Source organism: Halyomorpha halys, unplaced genomic scaffold (assembly GCF_000696795.3).
Source record: "Halyomorpha halys isolate HHAL.00 unplaced genomic scaffold, Hhal_1.1 Scaffold127.1, whole genome shotgun sequence".
Taxonomy (NCBI): Eukaryota; Metazoa; Arthropoda; class Insecta; order Hemiptera; family Pentatomidae; genus Halyomorpha; species Halyomorpha halys.
In genome coordinates, this window is record NW_027107825.1 from 302,340 (window position 1) to 318,006 (window position 15,667).

Here is a 15,667-nt window from a genome sequence, read left to right on the forward strand (position 1 = left end):
TATGGTCCGGGCGCGGTAAAAAAAAACTCAAATAGTAGATAATTATACTATTTTATTGAGCCAGCGTTTCGGCCCACGTTGCAGGGCTTCGTCAGGACTGTTTTGACGGCAGTCAAAGACAAAGTGACCTGAAATGTTTTAAGTTAGGCCACTCTTTTAGTAAAATGTGTTATAATTAGTAAAATTACAGATAATTGATATAGATAAGAAATTAAAATTTAATTATGCACAGGAACAAAACTCAAGATGAAGAAATAAAGAGCTATTGTGCATATGGTGTAGCAGTAACAGAGGTAGAACTTGATGTACTCACCGGTCAGTATCAGGTAGATATCTAATAAGATTGTACGGTAGCCATCACTCATGTGACCTTTTATTTATTTTATTTTACTTGTGTAATCCTATAACCTGAGGCAATTCCCGTTCGAGCTCGGCCCTACCGGAGATTTTTTTCAAGCATAAAAATTACGTAATACTCACTCACAATCTCCCCCCCAGGCATTTGTGAGGCCCGTTAGCCAATGGGTGGCACTTACAAAAATAGGCGTGGGAGTGACGGACCCACCAGAGAAACATAAAAATAATAATAAACAAACTTAGTATATACATAACAATAAATTAAGTCAACAGTAGTTGATTGGTAATAATAGAAGATGAAATATAATATTATAGAGGTAAGAATTATACAAATAAATGATAAAAAGATTAAAAAACAGACAGCATTGAAGTAAATAAATAAATAAACATTATGAAAGTGCTGAAGAAAATGTTTTGTATACCTGAAGGGTCAGGGAGTGCTTTGTAAGGAAGTACTGTACTAGACCAACAGTTCTGCAAGGAGGTGATTTGGTCAGAATCACGCTTGACCGCCAGATTTTTACCCAATTAAGAGTACCCATTTTGAGTGGTCCCCATAGGGCTTCCGAACCCACAGGGCTGACTCATTAGCTACAGGTAACAGATAATAATTATCTGCCACAGCTAGGTTGGAACCCAGGTCGTCCTTAGTATTAGTAGTTCATTTCCTTACCAATGTCACCCCAAACAAAAAAATCCAGTGGTGTCAGGTCTGAAGAGTGTGCAGGCCAAGCCACTGGTCCTGCATGGCCAATCCATTAATTGGGATAATTAACATTTAGGCATTGTAGTGGACCTCTTCAGTAATGTGCAGGACAACCATCTAATTGAAGCCACATGTCCCTTCTCAGTTGGATTATGTTCAACCAAATCATAGTAATCATTATTAAGAAATGTGCCCGCATTGAGTCGAGATGGCAAGAAATGCGTACCTATTAAAGTATTGTCTATTATCCCCCACTTCACATTGCACTGAAACAGGTGCTGAGAATGATGCTCATGAATTGTATGGTGATTTTTCTGCAGGCAGAGGTGATTATTTTTCTGATTGAAGATACCTCTTCTTGTGAAGGTAGCTTCATCTGTCTAGAGGTTTCCTGAAAATTGTGGATAATGTTCTACTAAATTTAAGTACCAATCTGAAAAATGTCTTCTTTGCCAAAAATCTTGCAGTAATAAATTTTGTACCCATTGATAATGATATGGGTGAAGTCCATCTGCAATGAGAGTTCTCCATACTGTAGTTGGCATTACATTTAATTCTGCTCCAGCTCTTCGTACACTGCCAGATGGATTATCATCAAAATATTGTAATATGGTCGCACTTCTTTCTTCATTTCGTATAGGGACAAAAATACCATCAGCACATAGTATTATAGCAAATGTACCAGTTTCCCAAAGACGTTGAAACATGGAGCTAAAGATAGACTTGTTTGGCAATCTCCTATTTGGAAATTGCCTGGTATATTCACGATGGGGCATTAGCATTACCATTGCAAAAACCTTACACAAACACCATATCGGCATATTCACCATTAGTATAAATTGAAGGCATAATGATGAGTACTCTGCGAAAGCTTCTTACAAACTGATAAATGTTATTGACAGTTCCCAATACTAATTCCAAATAGTATTAATCCTTATGTTGCTAATAGTTTTTATACAGTTAGAGATAAAAGGCCATATAAAGTATTCTATCTAATCCAGCTCCTAAACTAAGCATTTGTGGGCATACCTTCACTTCGAACATTTAATATGAATCTTGATGTTTACATTTAATTAATAAAGTAGTTAGAACAAATAAATAGGTTTTATTTATTTCATAGAATGTAAATTAATTCATAACAATGAACATCTATAGGTATGAATATCTCCTAAACAAAATGTTTGCGGACATAACATCAGAGGACATTTTTTCTTGTTTTGAGGTTCTTAGTTCATATTTTCAATTTGGCCATTTAACCATATGATATAATGTACAAGAAAAAAACAGAATATATGTTACTATGGATACAAGATGCACCATAAAAGAAATAAGATAGGTTGTGTTTGTCAGTTTTGTGGTTAACAAGTGAATATGCTTTCATATTATCATACTAACCTTGGAATTGACTTTGGAATTTAAAAGAGTTTTTCTACGTTCATTTTGTAATTTTACTCTATAAACCCTTAAGTTCATTTCTTCTCTTTATTTTATTTTTATCTAAACGGTCTTTCATATCTATTCATATGTCTGAATTTAACTATAATTTGGTTAATTTAAAAATAAAAATAAAATTACATCTGACTACATTTTTATCACATCAAAAATAACACAACATAAAAATAAAATTAAAACACAGATTATATTCAATCTTCTCAATTTAAACATTATTAAAATTTTATATTTTGAAACTTTTTATTTTGAAACATTTAGCTTTATTGCTATTTGATTCCAAGAATATTTGGAACATAAAGAAAACACATATTTTGTTATGGAAGAATTGTAATTTCTATTATAAATAAAACAATTTAAAAAATAAATAAGAAAAACAAATTTAATCAGAAATTTAAAATAACAATATATTAAAAATTAAAAAGTCATTAAATACTTGGTTTGGTATTCAATTCAAAGTCCTTATCCATTGAGTTGACTTCATTCTTCTTAGAGTATTTTCGCTTCACAGATAAGACTAGTTTATTTAAATTTAATTTAGTTTAAAACCTATGATTTATTTCGATCATGGTCTATTATTTGTACTTGTTCCAATACTAAACAGTTCACTTTTACTTCATAAATTCATTTAGTTCAAATTTTAACTGACATAATAATTGAAAGGGTTATGTTGCAAATAGTAAATTTTAAGAAAGCAGTTCAATTTTTTTTTTGGAGCTTGTTATGATTTGAATTGTAGCCCCTTTTACATCTAGGTATATCAGTTATTAATTTGATATTGAAGTTAAGAGTACCTCATGCTATCTTTGTAGGCACCTAACCCCTTTATCCACACTAAAGATTCAAAAAATGTTACATAGCCTCTTCATCCACTTACTCCTTAAATTAAAAAAGATAGCTGACTGTCATTGTTGGGGCCACAACCTGGTTGTCCTAGGGACACCCTAACACTATGCCCAGAATAAGCTGGGTTCTGCGGATAATTAATTTGGGTTTTAAATATTGTCTTAATAGAGTGAAAAGAGATAAATGATAAGTCGAAATAAAGGATATACTGTAACAAGGTAAGATAGGCACTGTTGTATTTATCAATAGTTAATTTTACACTTGGAACTGTCAAATAAATGTTTCACAACACTGTTTGATACCAGCTGAAATAGACACAAAACTGTTTGGTGAAAATAAATAAATAAAAACTGACACAATAGGTAAAAAAACAAACTGGCACATTCTAGGTAAGATCACCATGACACTGTTATCTGTAATCCCAATAGGTTATACTGCAATAGATAGGAATTACCTCTCTGCTAGCAACAACTTACTTAGAGATTCTTACAATATTAGACTACGGTGAGTTTGGAATTAATAGAATTGGGGTTATGGAACAAAAAGTGACCTGAACAGTTATATCAAGATTTATATTCAAAAGCAGAGTTCTGGTGACCTTAAGAAACTTTGTTTTCAAAATAGCACTAATTTAAAATAATTAATTAAACATTTGAAAATTACTAAATGTTTAAATAACATAAAAAATCTGGTGTGGTACAATATTCACTTACCGCTCTACATACGAAGTATTTTGTTGATTGTAGTATTGCTCTAATCATTTGTGACTTTAAAAAAAAAAAAAGAAAAAATCTAAAGATCGAGGAAGGTAAATATTATGAATTAATAATTTGTATTTTGCTGTTGCTATGAAATTTCTATTTTAAAGTTTCTTGAGGTGGGAGTAACAAATATAAATTTTGTATCTGAAAAGAATGCGACTGTTTAACAAAGTCATAATGCAATTGAGAATGTTCGGTGAGTCTCTGCTTTTCCCATCCGAATCAAGTGCCTCTGTTTTTCCTCTTTTTTTATTGATAAAATTCTTTAATATTTTTTTATTTATTCATTGTTTTTTATTTCTAACAATGATAACTGTTGTTTTTTTTAATAAACAAAAATAAAGATACTTTTGTGGCATTTTAAAAAAATTATCATTTATGCCCTATCAGATTATTTCAATGAGGATAAGACCTAGCTGATATCAATGACCATTTAATTCTATATAGACTAAACGAGTTTAATCAAAATCGTTAGTCATTTTCAATAAAATTGAATAAATGTGAAAAGTCAATTCTATAAAGTGGTACTTCTAGTCAGTTTATTTTAGCGAAAAAGTTGCTCTCACGTCCCAGGTATACCACATTAAATTTGTAATTTCTGTCTCTTATTTCCTTTTGTTTTTGAGCTAGGCTGTTCTCAAACAGACACAGACCATTGTTTTTTTTTGGACTCAGAGGACCTCAAAACATGTATTTTCAATCAAAATTATAACAAAAATTCCTTATTTGAAATTATTCAGGATTGTAATTCTTTTCATTACAACATATTCCATATATAAGTAAGTGAAAATAAAATTCATAAATAAATACTCTTTATCAATAATGCATTAAAACACTAATTAATAAATATAATAAGTCTATTCATCAAAGAAATTATTTATAAATTGAAAATATTTCTTAACTTAAAACTATGACTTAAATTATAAATTATTAAATCCAAAATATACATATTATCCTGTATACCAAAACACAAATATTTTCCTTTCTGTAGTCAACACTTCTAGTTTTATTTTACTATGGATGTAAAATATCACTACGATGTATACATGTAATGTTCTGTGAATTCAATCTTGTTGAAGTGAATCAATCTTGATAATAAAATAAATACCTCCTCCATTGGAAAACTAATAAACTATAGCATGTTATGCAATGACAAGAGGAAGATGAAATAGTTGATTAAAGCCACACCAGAAAGAGCCCGCAAGATTCACCAGCATAGATGTATTTGGATTATGTCACCAGGCTTGGTAGAGTGAAAGGATACTCTCTGACAAAAATTACTGAATGATCGTGACAGGTGGAGAAAATGGACCTCCAAAATGCAACTTGGAGGTAGAGTAAGAAGAGAAACAATAACAAAGTTTACTTATAGTACTTGGTTTTATATTAAGGATTATCCTGTTAAGAGAGGATTACTTCCCTCCCTACTATATCCCAATGTATGCTGTGTATAAGTGCAGTGGATAATTAAATAAAAATTTTAAATATCCTTCTCTAATAGGTAACATCAAGACTAATTAGTAATTGCCCAGCTGTAATGAGCCTAGGGAGCCTGCTTAATAAATCTGTGTTAAGTATTTGTAAACTTACATCTATACAATTATGTTCTCAATGTATGCAAACTATTTACATTATTAATATCTATTTATCATGCACTATTAAACGTTATCTAGCTAACAGTGCCTTTGGGTACATAAAAAATCACTTTTCCATGATTTCATTGATGAAAAATTTAACGATTTAATTGATAGCTGTCAAGTAAATTTAATACTTACCAAGTGCATTAAGAAATTCGTATTAGTCTGTTTAAACTTGAGATGTTGCTTACAAAATATAAATTTAAATTAAATTAGGCAGTTTCAGTGCCCATTAACTTTCATTAGACCAGTATTATCACTTTGAGGTTTTGCAATAAATAATTTACCTCATCATTTAATTTCAATGAAATAACTTTTAATGGAAAAGTAAACCAAAATCTAATAAAAATGGCTAAATATATATTTTTTTTGTTTTTCAGATTCTCCGTACAGACATTCTTCAAGATGCTGGAGAAAGTATCAATCCTGAGATTGATATAGGTCAAGTCGAAGGAGGCTTTGTGATGGGACTAGGTTACTTCCTAACAGAAAATATAATTTATGATCCAAAATCAGGTCTTACTCTTACCCACAACACATCAGTAAGTAATGAAAAAATATAATAATTCAGTTGTTTACTTTCTCTTACCAACATATGGAATTTATAGTAAAGGGAAGTATTGCGATTCGGATTTTGAATTTGAGTTTGAGTTGAAAATAAACGTTTTGAGGTCCTTGAGTAAACCAAATAACAAAGTTTCACAAGATTTTCTGTTTGTGTATTATGTAAATTTCAATAAACTGTAATATTTTTATATTTCTGCTTACTTATTATAAAAGAAAAACGCTAAAATTTAAAGTGTTATCAAAAGTATTTTCTGAGAGCTATTGAAATTGAACTCTATCAACTGAAAGGTTCATGTGGAAATTTAGGATTAGGAAGTATACCACAGTAAATTATACAGAAATATCTATACTGAAACAAGCAAGGATAAATTTCAAATTTAGAGAATATCTATAATATCTGAAACTACTTAAAATATATAATATTTAAAAACTTTTTAAGTTTTTAATTATTAGGTTTCTTGGGATCATATGAAACCTCTCCTTTCTCAAATAGGAGAGGAATTTAAAAAGTTAAATATACAGAAATCTGTTCTAACAAAAATTTAGTTTTCAAATCATATTTTGGTACTGACAGGAATAAGTAAAGTGGGTTATTTAATATTTTTCAAATTTAAGAAATAATTTCATGCTAATCTATAAAAGATATTGAATTGTAGAAAAAAGTTTACTTTTCAGAATTATTGGGTACCAGGGCCAAAAGATATACCAAGTGACTTTAGAGTTACATTACTAAAGAATGCACCAAACCCCTATGGAGTTGTTCGTTCAAAAGGTATAAAATAAAATCTTGTTTGCATATCAACTCTTGAATTATTGTCTAAGTTTTTACTTTTAAATGTCTACATTTCAGCAACCGGTGAACCTCCAGTATGTCTTGCTTTGAGTGCTGTACATGCTTTGAAAAATGCAATTATGTCTGCAAGAAAGGACTGTGAAGAAAATGAATGGCTATCCTTTAGTAAGATAAAACAACGTTTGTCTATCTTTAGTTTCTTTAGTCTTTTCTTTCTACTTTTTTTTAACTTTAATATTTGTGTTTATAGGCCAGCCATTTTCAGTAGAAAAAGTATGTCAAGCAACAAAAACATCATTGGAACAATTTAAGTTCTGAACTACAAACATTTTTGGTTCTTATGTAAATCTTTATAGAATAGCACTATCACTGGAGCTTAGTCAGTGACACGTCAACAATAGTTTGGATTGTTCTACATAATTAGCACCTTAAAATAACTCCTTAATTCACAGTTTTACTGCAGATGCAATGTTAAAAATGAATTAGGCAGTAGAATAGAGACTGAGTTTAATTGCCCTAAAAAAAAAACCAACTGCAAGAATTAAAGTAACTGAGTTTATTACTAGTCTTTACCTAAGCGTGGCAGGCAGAGAACTTCTTCATAAAACCTGATCCCATGGTGTGTGGGATCAAGATTTATGAAGGTAGTTTGTTTCCACTCAAAGAGAAGGAAAATACTATTAATGCTTTTCTCATAATGTAAAAATTAGGAACAGTGTGAAAGTTAATTTTAACATCATTAGAAAATCATTATTAGATACTAATGGCATTAACTAATTAAAATGAATTTTTCACTTATTGTACAGTGTAACAGTACCAAGCTCAATGATATTTCAAGGCTGAGTTGTAATAAGGAAGCTTAAATTTGGTTCTTCAAATTGATTGTAACATTCTAAGGAGATAAGGAAAGAGAATAATAAAATATTTGAATTTTTAACAAAATATTTTATTCATAGTCACACTAATTATATTTTAATAGTGTGAATTAACAATCATTTTTACATAAATTTTACAGAATTTAAATTTGAATTATAAATATAAGTTGATTTTCAATAAAAAATTTATACAAACCAATATTACTTAAAAAAAAAAGGAAAATTATTTTTACAGATTTTTGTACAAAAATTTGCAAACCAATAAATGTAAAACATGGTTGGATATGTATATGGATTACTACTTCTTCAATCGCTTTCAAGACAATCAGAAATGACAAAACTAAGAAGGAGGTAGATCATGTCAGGTTTAGCAGCGTTCATCTGGAACTATTCACAAAATATCTTACTAAGATATAGATAGATACATAAACTCTTATCTAAAAAATTATCATAAATATATAAAAAAATATAATCAATTAAAAGATAATTTCTTGTTCACTCCTTTCTTTGACCTGTTTTTAACTATTTATAACTTGCAAGTCAAGCAGAAATACTTCTGGATGGCTGGACTCAAATTAGGGAGGAGGTTTCATTTTAACCCAGAGGCTGTTTACTAACATATACCGGGCTGTCAACTGGGCATATGAGGGCTATATTTAACTTATTCGATCCCAACTTTTTAAAAATTGTTATTTTTAATTGAAACTCAGAACAATACTTTACTACTTTAGGTAAAATATGTTTCCAAATCACTTGAGAGATTTTAGTGGGACTGGAAGGGTAGGTGTAAATTTATTAATATTTAGGAAAACTATTAAAAATAATTTGATGACAAACTCAAAATTGTATACAATTAATATGGCTGAAAGTTATGTTACATGATATTAATTATCATTGTTTTCATGTAATCAAAATGGTTAGAAAGGGTCGCACTCATGTTTTAGCATATTTTTCATGCATTTATTATTGTGATATATTTTTCACAAATGCTACATCATGTTTGGGTGAAGCTTGAGATGATAAATATATATAACCCTCCTATGATCCCATGATCCTAAAATCTTTTATTATTTGGAATCTATTTCTAGATGTTTGTGTAAACATTGGTTTTTCGTATTGCATCAAATAAGTGAGCACAACTAACGATAGCAGGATAAATAAATTCACAAGAAACGAACTGCAGTTGATCTATAATTAGTAAGTTTCTGAATTAAAACAACTGTAAAGTATTAGTGATTAGAAGAAAAAAACACATCAATTCTGAGATTTTCTCATGAAGCTGGTCCAATCCACCCAAAGATTTGGTGTATTTAACCATCACATATGAATGGACAACTAAAATTATCTTTTTTCCTGAAGTTTTCAATGGTTATTTTATGGTTTCATTGTATAGGTGAGACTCTATGCTAAATATGCATTGGTCACACTTATTATTTTGATATCAATGAATTACTTATCAGCAACTTGGACATAAGGTTTTGTTAACACCATAATATATAATTACCTTGTAAATAGTATTTGAGTTTTATTAGTATCTAATTTAGTTATATTTATTTTTATTTATATTAATTTAATTGGATTTAGTTATTTGAAAAGAAGAAAATGTAATTATATTTGTGTGTTATAATGAGTAATAGAGACAGTTACAAGGGGCTGATAATTGTTACTAAGGTGTCACCTAGCAACGGGCAACCATCTTAGTTTTTTAGAGCAGTTCCGGCTAATTAGTGGCCATGGTAGCGTCTCAGCAGCCCTGTCTGCATTTATAATTTGCTCCTTCGGGTCTTGGATAGAACATTTATTGGTCATATAACATAATTTGGTCCTCCGGTCCAGGGATTGAAAATTTATTGTTAAATGTGATCATAATTTTGGTCCTCCTAGGATATAGACATTTATTTGAAATTTCGTTCATTATAATTTTATTGTTTATATTAATAGTTGTTTTAAGGTAAGTAATGGGGCCCAAAGCGGATAAAAATAGAATTCAGTTGTCTGAGCTCGAAAATGAGTTAGAGGATTTAGCTCAGGACATAAAAGATACTAGGAATACTGGCTCAGAAAATTCTGAAAAAAATAAGTTTATTTAAATGATTATCTAGGTTAGATAGCACTCATGACAAATTTCAGGGGTGCCTTAAAGAAGCAAAATATTTAGCTAAAATTTTGGAAGATGAATCTATCTCGCGATTTGACCTTTTCGATCCGAGACTAGAAATCTGTATTACGAGGCTTTGTCCTTTGGGATCGCTGGGGAAACAACCGCTGGCAATCAATCAGTGCTCAAAAACAGTAATCAGTTGGAATTTGAACCGCGCATTAAATTACTGACCATAAATCTACCCACATTCAATGGACGAATTTCTGATTGGGTTTCGTTCAAAAACACTTTTATTTCATTAATTCATAATAATGTAAACTTGAGTGAAATACAAAAATTTCATTACCTCAAGTCCGCTTTAAAGGGTACAGTGCTACAATCTTTAGCAGCTATTCTGACAACTTCTGATGGTTATGGACAAGCCTGGGCAGCTCTAGTACAGAAGTATGACACTAAACGAATTCATGCCACTAATTATTTGATTAATATCTTCGGGTTCAAACCTATAAAGAAATTTGAATCCCGATCAATAGAACATTTTGCTGAGGTTGTGTTAGAGAGTGCGACAGCTTTTAGAAATATGAATCTTAAGGACCCTTCCGGATTCATATTATTGACGTTCTGTCTGAGATTATTAATGTCAAATCACGTGAGCATTTTGTAGGTGAATTTGGTTCTGTAGCGGACATACCAACCTTTGAAGATTTTTCTAATTTTATCCAATGTCAATGCATACAATTTCAAACCGACAACCTAAATTAGAATTTCGGTTTAAATGCAACATCCACCGCACCACAGGTTTCAAAATATATTGAAAAGGGTCTTAATGTCCACTGATGTTTCCATAACACATAATAGTTGTCCTTTGTGCCGAGAAAGACACTGCTTGTATAGGTGCCCGCGTTTTTGCTCAATGGAACCTAACCAACAGTTTGATAAAACTCGACCGCTAAATTTATGTTATAACTGTTTAATACCCAGTCATTTCGCCAATAGATGCCCTAGCTCTAGTTCTTGTAATCAATGTAAAAGGCGACATCAATCGTTGTTGCATTTTTCAACATCTACTTACAGGTGGATGAATGACGCGGATAGGAAAGTTCCTAACACTTCTTCCTTCCGGAATAATAATGCATTAGAACCAGATCCTTCTTCAGAAAATATCCCAGGTTCTGACAAGATAATTAGGGTCCAGTGTCTCAGTTCTATTAGGTACCGCGATAGCTAGAATTGAGGACCGAAATGGGCAATACTTGCCTATAAGAATTTTGATTGACTGTGGATTATAGTGATTGTTTGTTACCTCAGCCTACGCTCAAAGTGTAGGTTTTGAGAGGAGTGTTAACCTACAGCCTTAGCATGACTTCAGGGATAACCCAATTAAAGGGGTCATTTTAGATCTATTGTACCTTAGTACCCGAGCACTCGTTCCATCATCATCTTAAAATGAATGCTGTTAAAAGGAATCATTCTGAAGATAAGATATAAAATACCTTCTTGTTCAATACCCAATGTGACTTACAAACATTTTCTACAACATTACTTGGCTGCTAAAACATTTTGGAAATTAGGTTCCATTGATTTATTACTAGGTGTTGATTTCTTTGGACAAATTTTATCAGGCGAGTGTAAATCATGTGGGTCACCTCCATGCTCTCAAAACAATTATTTGGCTGGGTGATAATCGGGTCTTTAAAACCAACTTGGGTTCAGAGGATAAAAATTGTTCACTAATGATCTCCCTGTGAATTACCACCTCTAAATGAGCTCAATGACTCAATAAAGGAATTTTGGGAGATTGAAACATTTTCCCAAGATATGAGTGGGGTCTCGGGATGTGGGTACATATGTAGATCAGTTGGATAAAACAAAGGTCATTTTGTCATTGTAGTCTGAACAGTCCATGATAACAGTCTTGTTCCCTTTGTCCACTCTAGTACTAATGATGTCCTTATGGGATTTTAATGAAGATCAGGTGAAGGAAATGTCTTTGAAGAATATATATATGGTTGTATATATGTGCATGTCACAATCTCACAAGAGGAGATCATAACATACATAAAAAGAGGCCGTCCTTCCCAGCCAGACATGCCCCACTAAGACCCCCAGAGAGCGATGGTCCTATGTCACTTTTGAAATATTTGCTTAAAATGGGAAGAGGAGACTTTAAAATAGTTAAATAGAGCAATATTTAAGCGCCTGAAATTGGAAAACAGCACTTCCTTCACTCTAATGCATATGGTCAACTATCTCCTTCCAAAAAAAAAAAATAAATAATAAAAAAACATGAAAAATTGAAGTAATATGAGATATGAAAATTGTATTCATAAATATAGAATTGAAATTGTGAGAAATAAATTATTATTATTTATATTCAAACTTTGCTCAGCCTGCGCTCAAAGTTTAGGTTTAGAGCGGAGTGTTAACCTGCAGCCTTGTAATATGCATGGTTTCAGCAATAACCCAATGAAAGGTGGGAATTTTCAGTTGTGTTGCACCTTAGTGCCCCAGCACTCATTCCATCCTCGTCTTAAAACAAATGCTGTGACCATTCCAAAGATAACTGATAAGATACCATCTTGTCCAATCCCTAATGTGATGCACAAGCATTTTCTACAGTATGACTTGGCTGATAAAACATTTGGGAAACCGGGTCCCATTGATTTTTTATTGGGTGTTGATTTATTCGGACAAATTCTATTGGACAAGTGTATAAATAATTAGGAGGGTTACCCCGATGCTCTCAAAACAATATATGGTTGGGAAATCATAGGGTCTTTAACTCAAAACATGGGTTCAAAGGAGAAAAATGTTTCACTAATGAGCTCTTGGCAATTATTATAATCCCACCTTGAATCGTTTTCTAAAATTAGAGCACCGTTTAAATGAGTCGTCGAAGCTGAAAGGAAGTTATAACGATACAATCAAGAAGTATTTGGAAACCAATTATGTTTCACCGGCCGTTGCCCCATCTAAATATTTACTTCCACACCATTGTGTAATTAAAGACAATTCACATTCTAAAATTCGAATCATCTTTGATGCTTCATTCTCTGCTGAACTTAGTTCCTTGAATGACCATCTCATAATAGGTCCTAAGCTGCAATTAGATATAAGGCATGTACTTAATTTTCGTTGATACCCATATGTCATGGCATCAGATATATGCCAAATGTACCTTCAAATACTGATGAACCCGGATTATGTACCCTATCAACATTGTATATTCCAATTTCATTCTTCAGAATCAATGATGGGATATCAACTAAACCGTGTTACTTTTGGGCTATCTTGTTCATCATTCTTAGCTATAAGGGAAATTCATCTGATGATACTTGATAAAGGATCCTCCTATCCAAAACCATCTGTCGTCCTGATAAATAACATATACGTGGATAATATCCTAACTGGAGCGAATACTTTTGATGAAGCCCTTGAACTTCAGAAAGAGTTGATTGAATTACTCAAATGGGGTGGGTCCACTTTGAAAAAATGGACGAGTAACACTACAGACCTGTTAATTTCATTCAGTTACAGTCAACAAGAAGCTTATAAATTTTCGAAGTGAAATAAACAATGGGCCAAAGAATTGGGAATACCATCGGATCCTGGAATACAGTGGGACTTCCTAACATATAATATCCAAAATTTAAATTAGTTTTGTCCAAAAGTGGATCATATTTTCTGTTTTTCGAAGTTTTAATCTCATTTGGTGTCTTACCTCAGTCACTTTAAGGCAAACTCTTAGTTGCAACAGCTATGAAGAGGATTTGTTAAGTGAGTATAGTCCTTTTCCATCTGTAATAGGTAAAAGTTATGGGGAATCCTTCAATTCTCTTTTACTTGTACATTAAACTTGAATACCCCGGTGCGTGTTTTCTTGAAAACACATCCATCTAGCAATATTGGGACTCGCTTAGGGATTAAGAATCGGGTATGTAGCCGAAATCTATTAAGGATTACAATGTAGACGGTCATATAGAAACATATTTAGTATAGTTTAGTGACAAAAATCCGATTAGTAACATTAAGGACATCTATCTACCTTATGAGTGTTTTGTGCTGCCCTCTTGCTACCACAGATTAGGAAATTTGTTACAAAGAAAATGGAAACTTAAAACGGACAGGGTCCCTTGCCCTTCAATGCATTTATAGATGATTTAAATAGTAGTTTATTGAAAGGATCAAATGTCTCTATTGTAATAGACATTCTGAGAGAATTTTAGAAATCTTTCCTGGATCTAATAGTAAAGTAAGGGTAATCAAATAAAACAGCAAAAGGGGATTTAGTTAGATCAGTCACATAATTGGCCCCATTGCTTTCCTCAGAGTAGTTAATGCAGAAAACTGTTAATTACACGTTAAATTTTTGTCACAAGACAAAAATTGGTGGGCGGTATGTTAACACCATAATATATAATTACCTTGTAAATAGTATTTGAGTTTTATTAGTATTTAATTTAGTTATATTTAGTTTTAGTTTTATTATTTTAATTGGATTTAGTTATTTGAAAAGAAAAATGTGTAATTATATTTGTGTGTTATAATGAGTAATAGAGGCAGTTGCTAAGGGTTGGTAATTGTCGCTAAGAGGTTGCCTAGCTACGGGCTGACCATCTTAGTTTTTTATAGGAGTTCCGGCTAATTAGTGGCCATGATAGCATCTAAGCAGCCCTGTCTGCCCTTATAGTTTAATAGTTTGGACATTTTTTGAGTGTTTTAGTCACCATTACAGTTTGAAACCAGACCTTATCTGTGTTTCGACTTTAATATGAGTTCCGTCTAATTAGTGGCTATGAACGTATGTAACCAGCCCTGTTTGCGTTCATTTTGTCGGCTCGCCTAATACATTAATACGACTTTTGGATGTTTGGACTATCGATGAGCCACTACACCAACTTTGGACCATTACAGCTGTGTATTTAGTGACAAGAGCTGCGACCTAAACATCTCGGCAGCACTCTTCCTCGGACCTATCGAAGTGAAGCAGTTTGCGTCGACTAGTATTTGTTTTATATATATTTTGTTTATTTGTAAATTATTTTATTTTATTTTCATCTTCATAATTTATCTAACTTTTATTTTCATCTAAGAGGGCTTTTTATTTTTAATTGTATTCATCATTAGTCATCTTTTGTTTATTTTAGTTTTAGTTTTTTTTGAAATGTTTAAATTAAACAAATAAATGTTTAATCCGAACCAGTTTGTCGTTTGTTCATTTTAAAGCCTTCCAACAAAAAGACATATTCGATTTGAGGTGGCTTTAACAGGTTTCTTTTCAAACGTAAAAGAATTAACTGATAAATGTTCAACTCTATTCCATTTTTACCATGACAGCACCATAGTGCTCATTATGTTTTAGTTTTTCCACAATTTGCCTAGATAGCTGGTTGACATTAGCATCAGGCTTCTATATAACTATGTTCAAAATGAGAGGATTACATGACATTTTGATATAAAATGCATCTCTGACTGTCTCATCAGACAATTCAATAAAGAGGAATAGCTACTTAAACGATATATGTTCTAAAAAGAAAAGAAAAAGTAGGCCCAATACCCTATACACTCTAAATAC

General features: G+C 31.8%; 2 protein-coding genes across 11 annotated transcripts in view; one reads left to right on the forward strand and one right to left on the reverse strand.

Moving 5' to 3' along the window:
- The window catches only part of LOC106678177 (uncharacterized), a 114,061-nt gene extending 98,770 nt beyond the window's left edge, over window positions 1-15,291 (forward strand). For 7 of the 9 annotated variants that reach the window (XM_014416548.3, XM_024361654.2, XM_067046187.1 and 4 more), the window contains 5 exons: window positions 233-326; window positions 6,137-6,298; window positions 6,999-7,095; window positions 7,174-7,281; window positions 7,367-15,291. In XM_014416548.3, coding sequence (XP_014272034.1) covers window positions 233-326; window positions 6,137-6,298; window positions 6,999-7,095; window positions 7,174-7,281; window positions 7,367-7,434 — 529 coding nt within the window. In that variant the 3' untranslated portion in view covers window positions 7,435-15,291. Of the gene's footprint in view, window positions 1-232; window positions 327-6,136; window positions 6,299-6,998; window positions 7,096-7,173; window positions 7,282-7,366 lie in introns of those variants that run through there. The other 2 variants (XR_010843108.1, XR_010843109.1) reach the window with 2 other exon arrangements.
- The window catches only part of LOC136795483 (uncharacterized), a 50,249-nt gene continuing 42,829 nt past the window's right edge, over window positions 8,248-15,667 (reverse strand). For both annotated transcript variants that reach the window (XM_067046193.1, XM_067046192.1), the window contains exon 6: window positions 8,248-8,378. In XM_067046193.1, coding sequence (XP_066902294.1) covers window positions 8,298-8,378 — 81 coding nt within the window. In that variant the 3' untranslated portion in view covers window positions 8,248-8,297. The remainder of the gene's footprint in view (window positions 8,379-15,667) is intronic.